General features: G+C 43.9%; 4 protein-coding genes across 4 annotated transcripts; 3 read left to right on the forward strand and 1 right to left on the reverse strand.

Annotated features, from left to right (window-relative positions):
* Positions 1-997: 997 nt before the first annotated feature.
* H6S33_006423 (uncharacterized protein) lies at positions 998-3034 on the forward strand (the record flags this gene model as incomplete). Its single annotated transcript, XM_044837771.1, has 6 exons — positions 998-1046; positions 1166-1348; positions 1408-1709; positions 1773-1815; positions 1867-1976; positions 2030-3034. The coding sequence occupies 6 exons, from the start codon at positions 998-1000 to the stop codon at positions 3032-3034; spliced, it is 1692 nt and encodes a 563-aa protein (XP_044689950.1).
* A 1786-nt stretch (positions 3035-4820) lies between these two features.
* On the forward strand, positions 4821-6985 carry H6S33_006424 (uncharacterized protein; the record flags this gene model as incomplete). Its single annotated transcript, XM_044837772.1, has 4 exons — positions 4821-5352; positions 5413-5688; positions 5755-6734; positions 6800-6985. The coding sequence occupies 4 exons, from the start codon at positions 4821-4823 to the stop codon at positions 6983-6985; spliced, it is 1974 nt and encodes a 657-aa protein (XP_044689951.1).
* Positions 6986-8063: 1078 nt separating this feature from the next.
* H6S33_006425 (uncharacterized protein) lies at positions 8064-9578 on the forward strand (the record flags this gene model as incomplete). The annotated part of the gene is made up of 4 exons (XM_044837773.1): positions 8064-8232; positions 8378-9048; positions 9104-9326; positions 9379-9578. The coding sequence occupies 4 exons, from the start codon at positions 8064-8066 to the stop codon at positions 9576-9578; spliced, it is 1263 nt and encodes a 420-aa protein (XP_044689952.1).
* Positions 9579-10800: 1222 nt separating this feature from the next.
* Positions 10801-11722, reverse strand: H6S33_006426 (uncharacterized protein; the record flags this gene model as incomplete). Its single annotated transcript, XM_044837774.1, has 3 exons — positions 10801-11093; positions 11162-11503; positions 11566-11722. The coding sequence occupies 3 exons, from the start codon at positions 11720-11722 to the stop codon at positions 10801-10803; spliced, it is 792 nt and encodes a 263-aa protein (XP_044689953.1).
* Positions 11723-13884: the final 2162 nt, after the last annotated feature.

Consider the following 13884-nt stretch of genomic DNA (forward strand, 5'->3'; position numbering starts at 1 on the left):
GGCCTCCAGTGCAAGGCATGTAGGTAGTAGGCCTGATTGCATATTCACAAGGTTCATTACTATTTGAATTCTAACTTTGTAGAAATAGTACACCAAAATCGACTATCCAGAATACGTCGGATGAAGATGGAATAGATCGGAATACGGCTCGTAAAATCTCGGCAATTGCCGTGGTAGCGACCCTTTGTCACGCATGATCAGACTGGACAAATCTATGATTTCACTCGTATCAATGGCGATACTACATGTACATGTAGGTAATGAGCAGCTTCCTGTAGCTGCAGCTTCTTTCATAACTGTGATTTCTATACTCTAGGTAAGAGGGAAATGTATGTAGATGGCATGTACTCTACAAGTGGAGTTGGTATACATGTAGCTACATGTATATAGTCGACTTGTTCTAAGGATACCAGCTATCGTAGCCTTCTTACAAGGGCACTTAGTCTCTTATTAGACTTCATACATACTATACCAATCTAAAGTAGAAGGTCACTTCCCTCAGGCAAGGGTATCAATTGTCACTGTTTTCATGCCTAAAAGTCGAGTCAGTTGTCCCTACTAGAAGAGTGGGCCCAGATAGGACTTCCCCTACCCAGCCAGATACACAAAGTGTATGACATTGTAGGTAGCATAATTACATCAAGTCGTTTGGTTTTTCCTGAAGGATTTCGTAGTAGTGGTGCTTATCGAATGAACATGCGTGTAGGGTGAGTACTGCATACATACATGTACCTCCAGGATCTTTATAGATTCTTGGCAGAGTGTATCAATTAGGGCAAGGGATTTGGATCGCGTTAACTTGAGGAGTGTACCTACATACACACCGTGAATGCAGATGGGCACGTAGAAATTTATCACATTGCTTTTTCACTAAATACTCACTGGGAGCCCTCACACGCTTACCGCAAACCTCGAAATTCTATCGGGTAGGCTCACGTTGACTACAGTATCCGGAAGAAAAAAAGACGCGATTGGACCAAGCAAGTAGGGAACTAGAATGCGCGGCGAGATGGATTCAGATGATGAACGAAACCATAACGATAATGGTAACTGAAGCCTTTCTATCAAGCTCCATATATCTCTTTGTCTCTTTGATCCGTAGAACCTTATAGGCATATCGCCAGTAGCTTTGGAGAACCAATACTGAACCAACGATTCGTTCTAGCTTCCAACGCCGGATCTTCGGACAATGAGCAGGACGACCACATGGATGACCACGACCAGGAAAACGAAGACGAATCCGATCACAATTCTGACGATGATGACGATGTGGATGGTGACGCTGACCCTGATGGGGACGATCAAAACGAGGGCGATGAGGAAGGCGATGGAGACGGTGACGGCGACGGTAAACTCTCGGGCATCCCCATCACATCCCATATATCTTTCGACTAACCTTTGTATTAGATTCGCAGCACCCGCCGGGGCCTCATCGCTCACGATCAAGTTCAAAGGAGCCGAAGGATGTCCGACCACGCCCAAAGCTGAGAGAAGGTGCTGGAACAGCTTCCACATATGATATTGTACCTTATGTAGCAGCCCCCCAATCTACAAGCATAAACGCTTTTTGCGCAACACCTTGCATGCGGTGGATATTTACAGGAGGAAGCGACGGGTATATAAGGCGCTTCGATTGGTTTGGAAGCATCAACGGGAGGGTCCCCTTGACTGTTGCTCAACGGCATCCGTTTGTTGATAGCGTCACCAGGGTAAGTCCTCTTGAAACATGCAGCATTGTAGGCAACATTTAACGCTGTATTGCTATTGAACAGGCTGGTATCTTGCTATCATACTGGGAGAACGAAGAACCAGTTGGTTCGTCTACCTCATTTAATGAAATTCTACTATGAACTGACACTCATGCAGTCAAATCGGAACATCTGTATATACCGGAAACAACGGATGATCTAAAGCTAAGTCCCGTATACAGCTTGGCAGTTCAAAACCAAAGTCTGTGGCTATTGAGTGGTTTAGAGGTATTTAAAGCCTTCAATTCTAGCATGAGCCGTACTTACCATCGCCCATGTAGAGTGGTGGTATCAATCTTCAATCAGTACGCCATGATGAAGGAAAGATTATCACTACGCTACGAAAACACACTTCGGCAGTTAGTGTACTCACGCTTTCTTCAGACGAAAGGTCCCTTTTATCCGGGAGTTGGGATAGGAATGTCTACGACTGGGATTTAAACACCGGGCAAACAACACGGGATTTTCTTTCCAATGCAGGTCAAGTTTCAAGTATTGCTTTTAGATCAAATTCAGATAATTGGCAAGAGATCAAAAAAGACAGCCTAATAAATGGAGCGTCTGGGGGACGAAGGGGAGATGGTGGTCTTTCTAATGGGCTTAATGGAGCAAGTAAAGACGACGGTGACGAGGATGCGCCAGGAAGCCCGGCAGAGAGCACGAGGAGTTATGGGAGTTTATTCGGTGACGATGATGATGATATGGGCATGGGAGGTGGTGAGGTAGATGAGATGAGCCAAGCCATCGCCAGTGGATCCGGGCTTAATGGTGATACAAAGCTTTCTCAAAATGGGAGTGGGAGCCAAAAAGGCGATGATGACGGGGACATCACTATGGGTGACAGCGGTTCCGGTGGAACAAAAAATAGTGGGGGTTCCAATGGTACCAACGGCGTGCATCATCACGATGTTTCTTCTACCAATCATATTCCTACAGCAGCATCATCTTCAGCCTCCACGACGGACCAAAATGTGTTTCTAGTATCATCTATGGATGGAACATTCAGGATTTGGGATCGCCGGCAGCTCACGCCTGTCGCAACAAGCACTCCATCAAAAGGAGTTCCGCCTTGGTGTATGGATGCATGCTGGAGCACGGATGGTAACTTTGTCTATGTTGGGAGACGAAATGGTACAGTAGAGGAATTCAACGTTCATAAAGGGGTTGGAGAGCCTGTAAGAACAATGAGATTCCCTATGGGGAGTGGGCCAGTTTCCGCATTGGCCGCAATGCCCAATGGCAGACACCTGATTTGGTCAGTATTCCCCACCAAGAACCTTACTTGAGTAGCAATTGATCTGGAAATTAGTGCGTCGTTTGATAATCTACGCTTATATGATCTGAGCGATCAAGGAACAAAGTCGACCGTCCCTTTCTTAATTATTCCGGGACACCATGGAGGTGTTATATCATCAATATGTAAGTCTTCATAAATCTAAGCCCTTCTTTTACTCTGAGGTCTCAAAATTGTAACATCTATGTAGATGTCGATACGACCTGTCAATACATGATCTCAACTGCGGGTAATAGGGGGTGGGAAGGCGCAAGCACAGAGGTACTGCTAGGGTATGAGATTATTATCCAACCTTGAGTCAATTGATTTAATATTTTCTACTTGTAATCCATTTTTTGTTTTTGTTTTTTGTCTTCCCTCATATTTCTATCCTCTTTGATAGTTGCTTGTAGTTGCATGTATGAGCGAAGGGATTTAGGGTTTGGGCTGTTACTTTATTTGTGGTGGTGGGTCTATTCAAATATTTAGATACGGGTTCGGCGCGCTTATTTCTTCATTTCTTTGTCTCTTCCTATTAGTGCCCATATATATAACTACATATGTACATTTGTACATGTTTGAAGGGATTATACCCTCCTTGATTCAAATCGAAAGGTATTGATACATGTACTCTCAAATAATTATAGCCGAAAGTCCTACCTGGTAAGTTCTTGATTGATCTTAGGCCCCTACCCCCTACAATGAGCAGCCTGCTGTTCGTAGGCTACAGGCACTTGACTGTACAGCTGTGTATGTAGCTTCCCCTATATGTATATACGTGTACATGTATATATCATTCATGAAATACAACTTGGGTCATAGCATATCACTCAGCATTGCAATGGCTGTAGCCAATTAGCCAAGACAGAATTAAACAAGCCCGACCAAGATACATATACATTCATGTAGTCAACCCACCACCCCGAGATATATAAACGTTTTGAAATTGATCCCCTTTACATCTAAAGTAGGTAAACACTTTCACGGGGCGCCCTCAGTATTGGGACATATGCCGACGCTTTCCTCAATTGCAAGGAGAAATTGGTGAAGTCAAGAAGCTCAAGAGAGCGGAAGACTGCATTTCCACAGAGAATTAACCATATATACTTAAATGTTCCAGGGTCACTTTCGACGTTATCGGTACGTTGTTGGACCCATATCCCCATGCCCACCCAACCCTGGACAAAAGTCTATACTTACCGAAGTACATGCTTTAGTATCTGTCTCGTGCCCAGCCGATAATTAAATTGATATCATACTGCGCTTACAATGCATGTACAGTTTCCGGTAGAATTATTGCGAAAGTGGGTTTTCCGTGACCCGATAGTCCCATTGGCCCTTAAAGAAGATTTTGCAGTGAGCACGGACCAAGAAACCCACTCTTTTAGCTCTGACTTTCGCAATAATTCTACCGGAAACTGTATATACCTGTATGTACCTACATGTCGGCAAGATATCAGTAAGACATGCCTATGAATGAATACATATACTTTAGAGAACTGCGTAAATGCAATCCAAGGCGTCAGAATCTAACATGCAGATATAAGCATACATGTGTATGCACGGTACGCCCGTGTTTTAAGTGGTTGATTCTAAGATTTTGTTTCATCCAAATTAAACCTTAATGGGAACCACTGGAGATGAGTGCTTGAAATCCTTAATGGCATACGAGTTCTAGCTTGTAAGTATTACTTGGCGCCAAGTCTCCGGACCTAGGATCTGGATTCACAATTCGCGATTCGGATTCGCGATTATCAAACTCCGCTCCTCAAGCTATTCTCCCTCACCGACCCTCTAAAATGGAAGAATCACTATCACTCGAGGAAACTAATAAGCTCCGAATATCACTCGGTCTTAAGCCTCTCAAAGCTGACCCTCCTTCTACAAACACCGCTGCCACCACAGATACCACTCTCGTTTTCGACAACTCGACCGAGTCTCAAGATCGTCGCGCTATCGACAACTGGAAAACCCACCAGTCCACCCTCGAAGCCGACTCCGCACGCCGTGCACGTGCTGAAGGCATCAAAAAGGCACGCGATGCAGCAAAGCGATTTGCCGTGTTGGAAGGCAAGAGACTTGGGGAGGCGGACGAGAATGAGGAGGACACGACAACGTGGGTACGGAAGATGAAGAAGCGTCAAAAGAAGCTAGCAGAGAAGATGGCGAAAGAAAAGGAGGAAGAACTAGAGAGGTTAGCGAGGGAGACTAAGGACTATACAGCAGAAGATTTGAAGGGTGTGAGAGTGGGGCATGATTTGGAGGAACTTGTAATTGTAGAGGAGGGAATGGTGTTGACATTAAAGGATTCAACAATCGGGGATGGTGAAGGTGAGTATATATCGTTGTAACTCAAATAAGAATTGGACTGATTATTTGGTGGGCGGCTAGGGGAGGACGGAGACGAGCTTATTTCTACGACGCTCGCGGAACGCGAGCGCCTTAAGGAGCGGCTTGAGCTCAAAAAGAAAAAACCGTTTTATAATCCCCATGAAGCTGCTGATGGAGAAACATCTATACTTGCCCAATATGACGAGGAGATAGACGGCAAGAAGAAGAAGAGATTTGTGCTAGATGGCAGTGGGAATATCGAAGACATGTCCGACGTTCACCGGAAAGAAATTGCTGAGAAACTCAAGGCAAAGCCAATCACCTTAGATATACCGAGTGAGTATATGTGCGCCCACATTCTTGGATACGAAGAACACAGCTAATTATAAGGGGTCGATATAGAACCAGAGATTATGCCGGATTATGTGGACCCAGCTACCATAAAGATCAGGAAACCAAAGAAGAAGAAGAGCACAAGAAAGAAGTCCGGTGATGTTGAGGATTCACTTACACCCCCACCGACAATTAAAGAGGAGGAACCAGAGGCGGATGGGGAAACTATGGAGGTTGATAACAAACCAACTCACAAACCGAAGAGAACTTATGAAGATGTTTCCTTCATCGACGATGACGATCTACAAAGTTCACTTGCTATGCAACGTAAAATGGCATTGAAGAAACGTAAGGTTTTAAAACCCGACGATTTAGCACGTCAACTACGTGAAGAGAGTAATGCAGAAGATACTCAAATGAAAGGTGAAGACGATGATGAGGTTGGTCTCGTCATTGATGAGACGACCGAGTTTGTAGCGGCACTCAGGGCACCTGTTATTCCGGAACGGAGGAAATCCAGATCTGCCCCTGTTACTACTCCTGCAGCTAGTGCTATGGCAAATTCTCCAGAGCCTGAAGAGCATGATGGAGATATCAAGATGGAAGATGGAGAGGAGGACCAAAAAGATCTAGGTTTAATTGCCCCAGCACCGCCAGAGATCTCAAGTACTGGTCTGGACGAGGAGATGACCATCTCTCGTGGCGTGGGTGCAACATTAGCTATGCTCAATCAACGCGGTCTACTCAAACGGGACGAGGAGGCAGATAATAAAATCAATCTCCTCCGTGATCGTGAAAAGTTCCGCATCGAAAAGAAGATACGTGAACTTGAAGCAGAAGAGAAGGCCAAGCAGCAAAGACTTCGTGATAGACAAAGCGGGAAGTTCGATCGCATGTCTGCCAGAGAGAGAGAGGAGCATGCTAGGTGGGAGAATAGACAGAGGGATCTACAAGAAGCAAGGGAGATGGCGCAAAGGTTTAAGGAGTATAAACCGGATGTTAACTTAAGCTATAAAGACGAGTTTGGGCGAGACATGACTCAGAAGGAGGTATGCTTTATCCACTAAGTTTTTTTGTAATTTATATCCCATCATTACACAACTGACAAACACAGGCATTCAAACACCTATCACATCAATTCCATGGTAAAGGCTCTGGAAAAGCAAAAACCGAGAAGAGGCTCAAGAAAATTGAAGACGAGAAGAAGAGGGAAGCAGCTTCAAGCCTTAATAGCACTTCGGCGACGGCAGTTCAGTCTGCTGCGAAAAAGAGCAAGCAGGCTGGGGTGAGATTAATGTAGGTAGTATTACAGTTTAATTTGAGATTGGGTAGTTTCCATATATTCTTTTTATCAAATTATAGAGCTGCCTCTTCTTAAATCTCACCAGGCAAGGAAAGTAGGTTGATCCAGGACCTCAAAGCTAATAATCAGGCGCTACTCGGCGGACTCCGGCAACCTGGAATGACATACAAATGTGATTTTATATAATTATAATGGTAATTGGTTAATATTAAACATTAGAAGAACCCGATTTAAACAGTACTGTATATATATACGTGGTACTGTACATAGGTAAATTTACTGTCATTAGAGCGTATTTGCCAACCGTCAATTTCAACTATTGACACTTCAAACTTGACAGTTTCGGGAGGTAAAATTGACAGTTCCCCTCAGTGACCAAAATCGATCTGGTTAACGGTGTGACAGAATAAACCCCGAAAACCAGACAATCCATCACGCTACCTGTGAAATACGCTGTTGGAACTGAAAATTCATACCCATGATACTAGCTTCAGTAGTAACAAAACTGGGTACTTGTGATCCTCCTAGTATATCTCACAGCACGCCGCCCCACCGAAATTCAAAATTAACAGCCCCGGTTGCCATTTCGGAGCCCCACAATTTGTAAATTCTTGAAATTGACGGTTGGCAAATACGCTCTATTAACACTGACGTAGATCTATCTTCCCCGTGGTAGTTTTTCGGGCTGTGGTAGGGCATCCAAGTCAGTTTTACAAGTTAATGGCACGAATACAAGAGGCGGTATCGTAGCAGAAACACATACATACTATAATAAGGCGGGTACTTACATGTATGTACCTACATGTAAGTACGTTGTAGTGACAATTAACACCAGGAAATGATCGTGGTCGAATTTGCAACGATTGCGTGCCCTACCGCCAAGCTTTACTCCATTTTTTCCTTTCCGGCCTGCATTAAAAGAGACCCCACTTTTCTTTTCACCCCTCACCCCGCCAAGCGGTGAGCCTCGTTTTGATTTTTACTTAACCGTGCCATCTTCGCTGGTTGACTGTTTCTTTCCCGACGACCCAGCTAGGCGACCATACGAAAGGAAAATCCACAACCTGCCCAAACCATGGCTACCGTAGTTTTGGGCAGCCAGTTCGGTGATGAGGGGAAGGGAAAACTTGTTGATATCCTCTGCAGCGAGGCAGATGTGTGTGCAAGGAGTGCAGGAGGAAACAATGCTGGACATACAATTGTTGTGAAGGGAATTACTTACGATTTTCACCTTCTGCCCTCAGGTTAGTTATGACTCACTCCGGTGTAAAAAAAATTGTTTATCTCTGTCAATATTGCTACAATTGCAAATTGAATAAGGAGACCCCTACTTTGTGCTAATGCAAAACCTTGTCATGTCCCACTACTAATACCTCCCTACCACTTCAGGTCTTGTGAATCCTAATTGTCTCAACCTTATCGGCTCCGGTGTCGTTGTTCATGTTCCATCCTTCTTCTACGAGCTCGAGAACATCCAAAAGAAAAGGCTCGACACCACTGATCGTATCTTCATCTCCGATCGCGCCCATCTTGTTTTCGATCTTCATCAAAAAGTTGACGGGCTTGAGGAGAGTGCCCTTGGCTCCTCACAAGTTGGTACTACCAGGAAGGGTATCGGCCCAACCTACTCTACAAAGGCCGCCCGTAGCGGCATTCGGGTCTACGAGCTCTTCCATTGGGAGACATTTGAGAAGAAGCTGAGAGGTCTTGCAAGGTCATTCAAGAAGCTTCATGGGGATCTATTGGTCTACGATGTTGAGGAGGAATTGGCGCAATACAAGGTCTACTATGAAACACTGAGGCCGTACGTCGTTGACGCGGTTCTCTTCATGCAGAAGGCTTTTGACACCAATAAGAGAATTTTGGTTGAGGGTGCAAATGCCCTTATGTTGGATATCGACTACGGCACATATCCTTATGTCACTAGCTCCAATACTGGAATTGGCGGTGTCATCACTGGACTGGCTATCTCACCATTCAAGATCAAGAATATCATTGGTGTTGTCAAGGCCTACACCACCCGTGTTGGGGGTGGTCCATTCCCTACTGAACAATTAAATGTAGGTTTGCACATGTGGCCTGTAAAAACACCATTTACTCACGGCATTCACACAGGAAATTGGCGAGCACCTCCAGAATATTGGAAAGGAAGTCGGCGTCACTACAGGCCGTAAGCGCCGTTGCGGATGGCTCGATCTTGTGATCGTCAAGTACTCCACTGCCGTAAACCACTATACCTCCCTCAACCTGACCAAACTTGATATTCTCGATGGTCTTTCTGAGATTAAGGTCGCCATCGGCTACAAGTTTGAAGGCAAAGAGCTCGAGTCCTTCCCTGGTAGATTTATTCTCACCCTCTAGCAACATATGATAATCTAACACACACACAGCTGACCTTACGGTCCTCGAAAAATGCGAGCCCATCTACAAAACCTTCCCTGGATGGTCATCACCAACAACTAAGCTTACCTCCTGGGATGAACTTCCAAATGAAGCGAAAAACTACGTTGACTTCATTGAGAAGTTTGTCGGTGTTCCAGTAGGGAATATTGGGGTTGGCCCCGGAAGAGAACACATGTTGACGCGATAGAAAGCACAGATCCTTGTTTTACCTCTTGCTCTTACTTTTGCTAGACTCCTTGTTTTTTTCTTTATTATATCCTTTTCTTAAGGCATAAATTCCACTGTACTTTAGAATATTTCTTTCTTTATACAGGTATCACAGCGTGGTGTGTTTCCGCTGTTTGTCTATGGATATTAAAAGGGATTGATTATAAAGCTGTGGTGTAGTTAAATGACATGCGATATGTACCTGGGTCTAGTAATAATTAACATCAAATTCTCTATTTAGAAGAACTCCACAAAAGAAATATGGCAGGCGTCAATACCCATCTACTATAAGACTCAATTCTGGCAAATACTTTTTTATAATTTTCCTCCACCCTCAAATCCCAGGCTATTTATCAGCCAGCATCTCCCAGTTCTTGCAATCCCAGAAAGCATCTTAGTAGCCGAAACCTTTTTGTGTCCGATCAGGCAACCAATTTGTGCTGCGCTCTTTTTTACAATTTGAGGTGGTCGTCCAGAAGCATTGAGTTGGGGATAGGGTCACATATCAAAGCTTTTTTTGGCTCTATGCGGCCAATGACTACGTCATGTACATGTAACTATCCTTTTGGTATTGGGTTAGGGCTTCTCTGATCCGGCTTGACTATCCTAACAAGGGCCGACGAGGCATTACTGTCACTAGAGAAGTTTTAGCTTTTTGATTAGGGAGGAAAGTCCAGTGAGCTTCCTACATATTGAGTTTTCGTCCAAGTTCCTAACTCTGTCGGATATTCTACCAAAATCGTGCAGTTACAATACTATGTTAAATCATTTCATCATTGATTCGGAGATACTTGTATGTAGCACATATAATTATAATGGCACTAAGGTATTAAGTTGCACAACTCTTACACGGGGCGGGGAATGGGATAAATACCAGTTGATTCAAGTCAACTTATCGGTTCGGTATGTCACGCATTGTCTGGTGGCATATTCCTACTGTATCCCGCTCTTCTCGTTTTGTTCCGTTGATTTATATGCGAGTGATATCAAGTGATTCAGGTGCTACCAGTCGCAGCTCATCAAAATATTGGTCATTGATTCCTAGAACAGTCTTATGTCCTATCCTCTAGAGCTTTTTCCAAGTAACTCTATACGCCCCGGAATTTCAAAATAATTAAAATACTTTTCCACCCAAGACCATTAACATCACTACCATGAAAATCAAAAACCTCAAACAGTGCCCAAAATTACAACACTCATGATCAAACCTTACTTCCTAGGTCCTCTTTGACACTGTTCCTACTTGATTGCATCTCCTTCTCTTCTACCGAATCGTTCACTCCCGCATCTTCTGCTTCTTTTTCTGCCACCCTCTCCGCCGCTCTTTGCTTCCTAGTGCGGAATAGCCAGATCCAGTGCGAGAAAAATATCCCAGTCTCGAGTAGCAGGCACACCAGATAAAGAACTCCTCCCATATAGTCAAACGTCGTCTGTGCCACCAAACTCATAAGCGAAAAAAACGCTCCTGCCCAATCAATAGAAAGAAATATGAAATCTACTCCCCCGTCCTCACATTAGCACATCACCCCAACAACATCACTCTGAAGAATATAATTCACATACCGATTCCAACAACCCTCCCATGCCTTTTCCAGATCTCGAAATACGGCGGTACCAAGCCCGCCGCAAGAAGGATAGAAGCAATAACCCCAACAATCAACATAGGCCACTCAATCCCCTTCTCGTATAATGGTCTGAGGGTAAGTATCAAAGCAGCTTCAGCGCCACTATATATGATGCCCGTCCCCAAGGCTAGTAGGGAAGCAGTCCAGGCTCTCCATCCGTGGGCATAGCAAAGACATTGTGCCCATGAAATGAGGGATAGAGAGGCAAAAACCTGGGCTTGCACCTGTATAGGGATGTTGAGGTTTTGTACAATTGCGTAAGTTCCGAAGGGTACTCCTGCTATAGATTTTCAACCCTTAATAGATAGCTTTGGACGAGATGTGTTCCATGGGAAAACTTACAGGTTGCCCAAATGAACATCATTAATGCGGGAAGGCCTTCGGTGGATTTCGACCGATAGTTTCTCCATATCTGGGGGACGAGCTGGATACACCATAAGATAGTGCCTATAGTGCCGAGCACATTGGCTGCGACAGGAATAGATTCTTGTCGAGGCATTCGTCTTAGTGTTGTTTCTTTCTGGGGTCTGGGCTAATAGAATGCAGTTTTATTCTTCTTTCCTGCTATGAGATCAGAAAGTTTCCAATAGCTATCTGTATCAATTCTTTGTTATATTTATACTCTTCAGAGCTGAGGAGTCTTCGGGTTCGGGTAGTTAATAGCAGAAATTAACTTTTCAAAAGGCCGACGATGATGTCAGATCTGCAGATAAGTAAATAACGGACAGCTTCTCCGTGAAATCATCAAACGCAAAATAAAATAAAGCCCGAATCCAGTTTCTGGTGTGGGATATATGGGTGTGGAATTTCTCCGATCAGAGGTGAGAAACCAAGTGGTGCGATGTGAAAAAGTCAAAGAAAGGATACTGTAATGCCTTTTTTTATCAGGGATATCTATCTGGCTCCTTAAAATTCTAACCTCCTAGGTACATTCGAAAAGATGAACTAAGTACCCGAGATAGGTGACATATTGGGAAAAAGAAGCGAAGATAAAGCCACAACGCTAGACCTAGAATCGGCAAAATATTGTGAGGCAAGCCTTATCCAGCAACCTAGGCTCCGTAAACCACCGAAAGTTGGAGGAGAGAGGGATCCTGTTTTAGACAGAGCCAATGATAAAAAGGCCAATGATCTCGAATTCAACAACTACATATATTATCACACCTAGAGGGACATTTTCCTGAATATGAACTTGCGGCAGCCTTTGTCATGACTTTTGACTTTTCGATATTCGAAACCTGGATCGAAATGTGCAATCTAACTACCATGTTGGGAAGGCCGGGCGAGAGGAAGTGGAAGGTATTCGCGAAATGTTTACGTAGCAAAAATACACGACGTCGCTTGTTCGCTTGTATGCGGCTCTGACCTGAGACGCAGCCGAAGCCGACCGTGCATGTGGCCCGTGCCCAGGCATAGGGCTGTTGATTTATCATCATTTGTACTTTAGGATAACGTGACTTAAGCATAAACTAAATGGGGAATTAAGTCCCACAAGTCATGTCTAGCTAGAGCCTAGGGACACACTCCACCTAACGATCAGTAGAGCTAAGTAGGGAATATAGATAGTATTCTTTAATATTGTTACCGCCGGTGCATCATGAAGCATATTATACCAAGATATAAGGCTAGAAATGCTACATTATGTATATATAAAAACGAGAACAAAAGAGTCTCTATATACTCGCTTATATTGAGTACATGTGGAAAGGACTACATGCATACATGTAGCTGCATATATGTACACATACAGTGACATACTGCTTGGAGAACTTTACCCGTACTTAATAGCAAGTTTTTTCAACCCCGACTAGCTTCATAAGATAGAAAGGGTTCAGTTGTTTGGCCCATCCGAAATCCAATTGAGCTTCGGGATGGATAAGGGGTCGATTATGTATATATATGTGTATGTAGCTACTAGCGCTAGCTATAGGTGGAGGAGGAGGATGGCAAGGAGGAGCAGAACCGGCCACAGATAGTCACTTAGTGCACCAAACCATACATTTAGCTATAAAGTAATGGCGTTCCAAATCATGAAAGATCACTCAGCTAGCATGATGAAGTCACCCCCGTAAGCTCTGTAACGGTATAAGAAGATCCAGAGCCCTTTCTCGTCTGTCCGAGTGGGTTTCACTATCTAGCAATAGAATAATGATACCAAAGCCCTCCTACCCTTGCTAGATTAGATATCTCTTACCAGGACTTATATAATTATTTAATCATAAAATATCACTCGAAAATCACAGGACTGCGGAGATACCCTCCTGCTAAATCCATCTCAGCTCGTTCATGTGCTCTCGTCATGTAACACACAATCTACCTTAAAATTCTATTAATATGTGGTTGGCTCTGTATGTTCGGATCTCTTCGTCGTCTTGGATAGTATTAATCTCATTAGTACCCGTAAATAATGCATGTCGAACTTTAGTTACCTATGTAGTCGCGAAAGCTCCTGGCTGAGACGTCCGGGATAAGAACCTCTATGGAAAGATTTTAAGGATACATATATGTACATAGTTGTGTTACGAACATACACCAGTTCACACCTCCGTACACGTATCCTTTCTTTTAATGTGTCAATAATCACAACTACCCCCAGTGTTCCTATATGTAATTACAGTACCTACATATAATTTTACCAACGAATTCAAACCATTCACCTTC

Source organism: Morchella sextelata (genome assembly GCF_020137385.1).
Source record: "Morchella sextelata strain SCLS chromosome Unknown scls_20, whole genome shotgun sequence".
Lineage (NCBI taxonomy): Eukaryota > Fungi > Ascomycota > Pezizomycetes > Pezizales > Morchellaceae > Morchella > Morchella sextelata.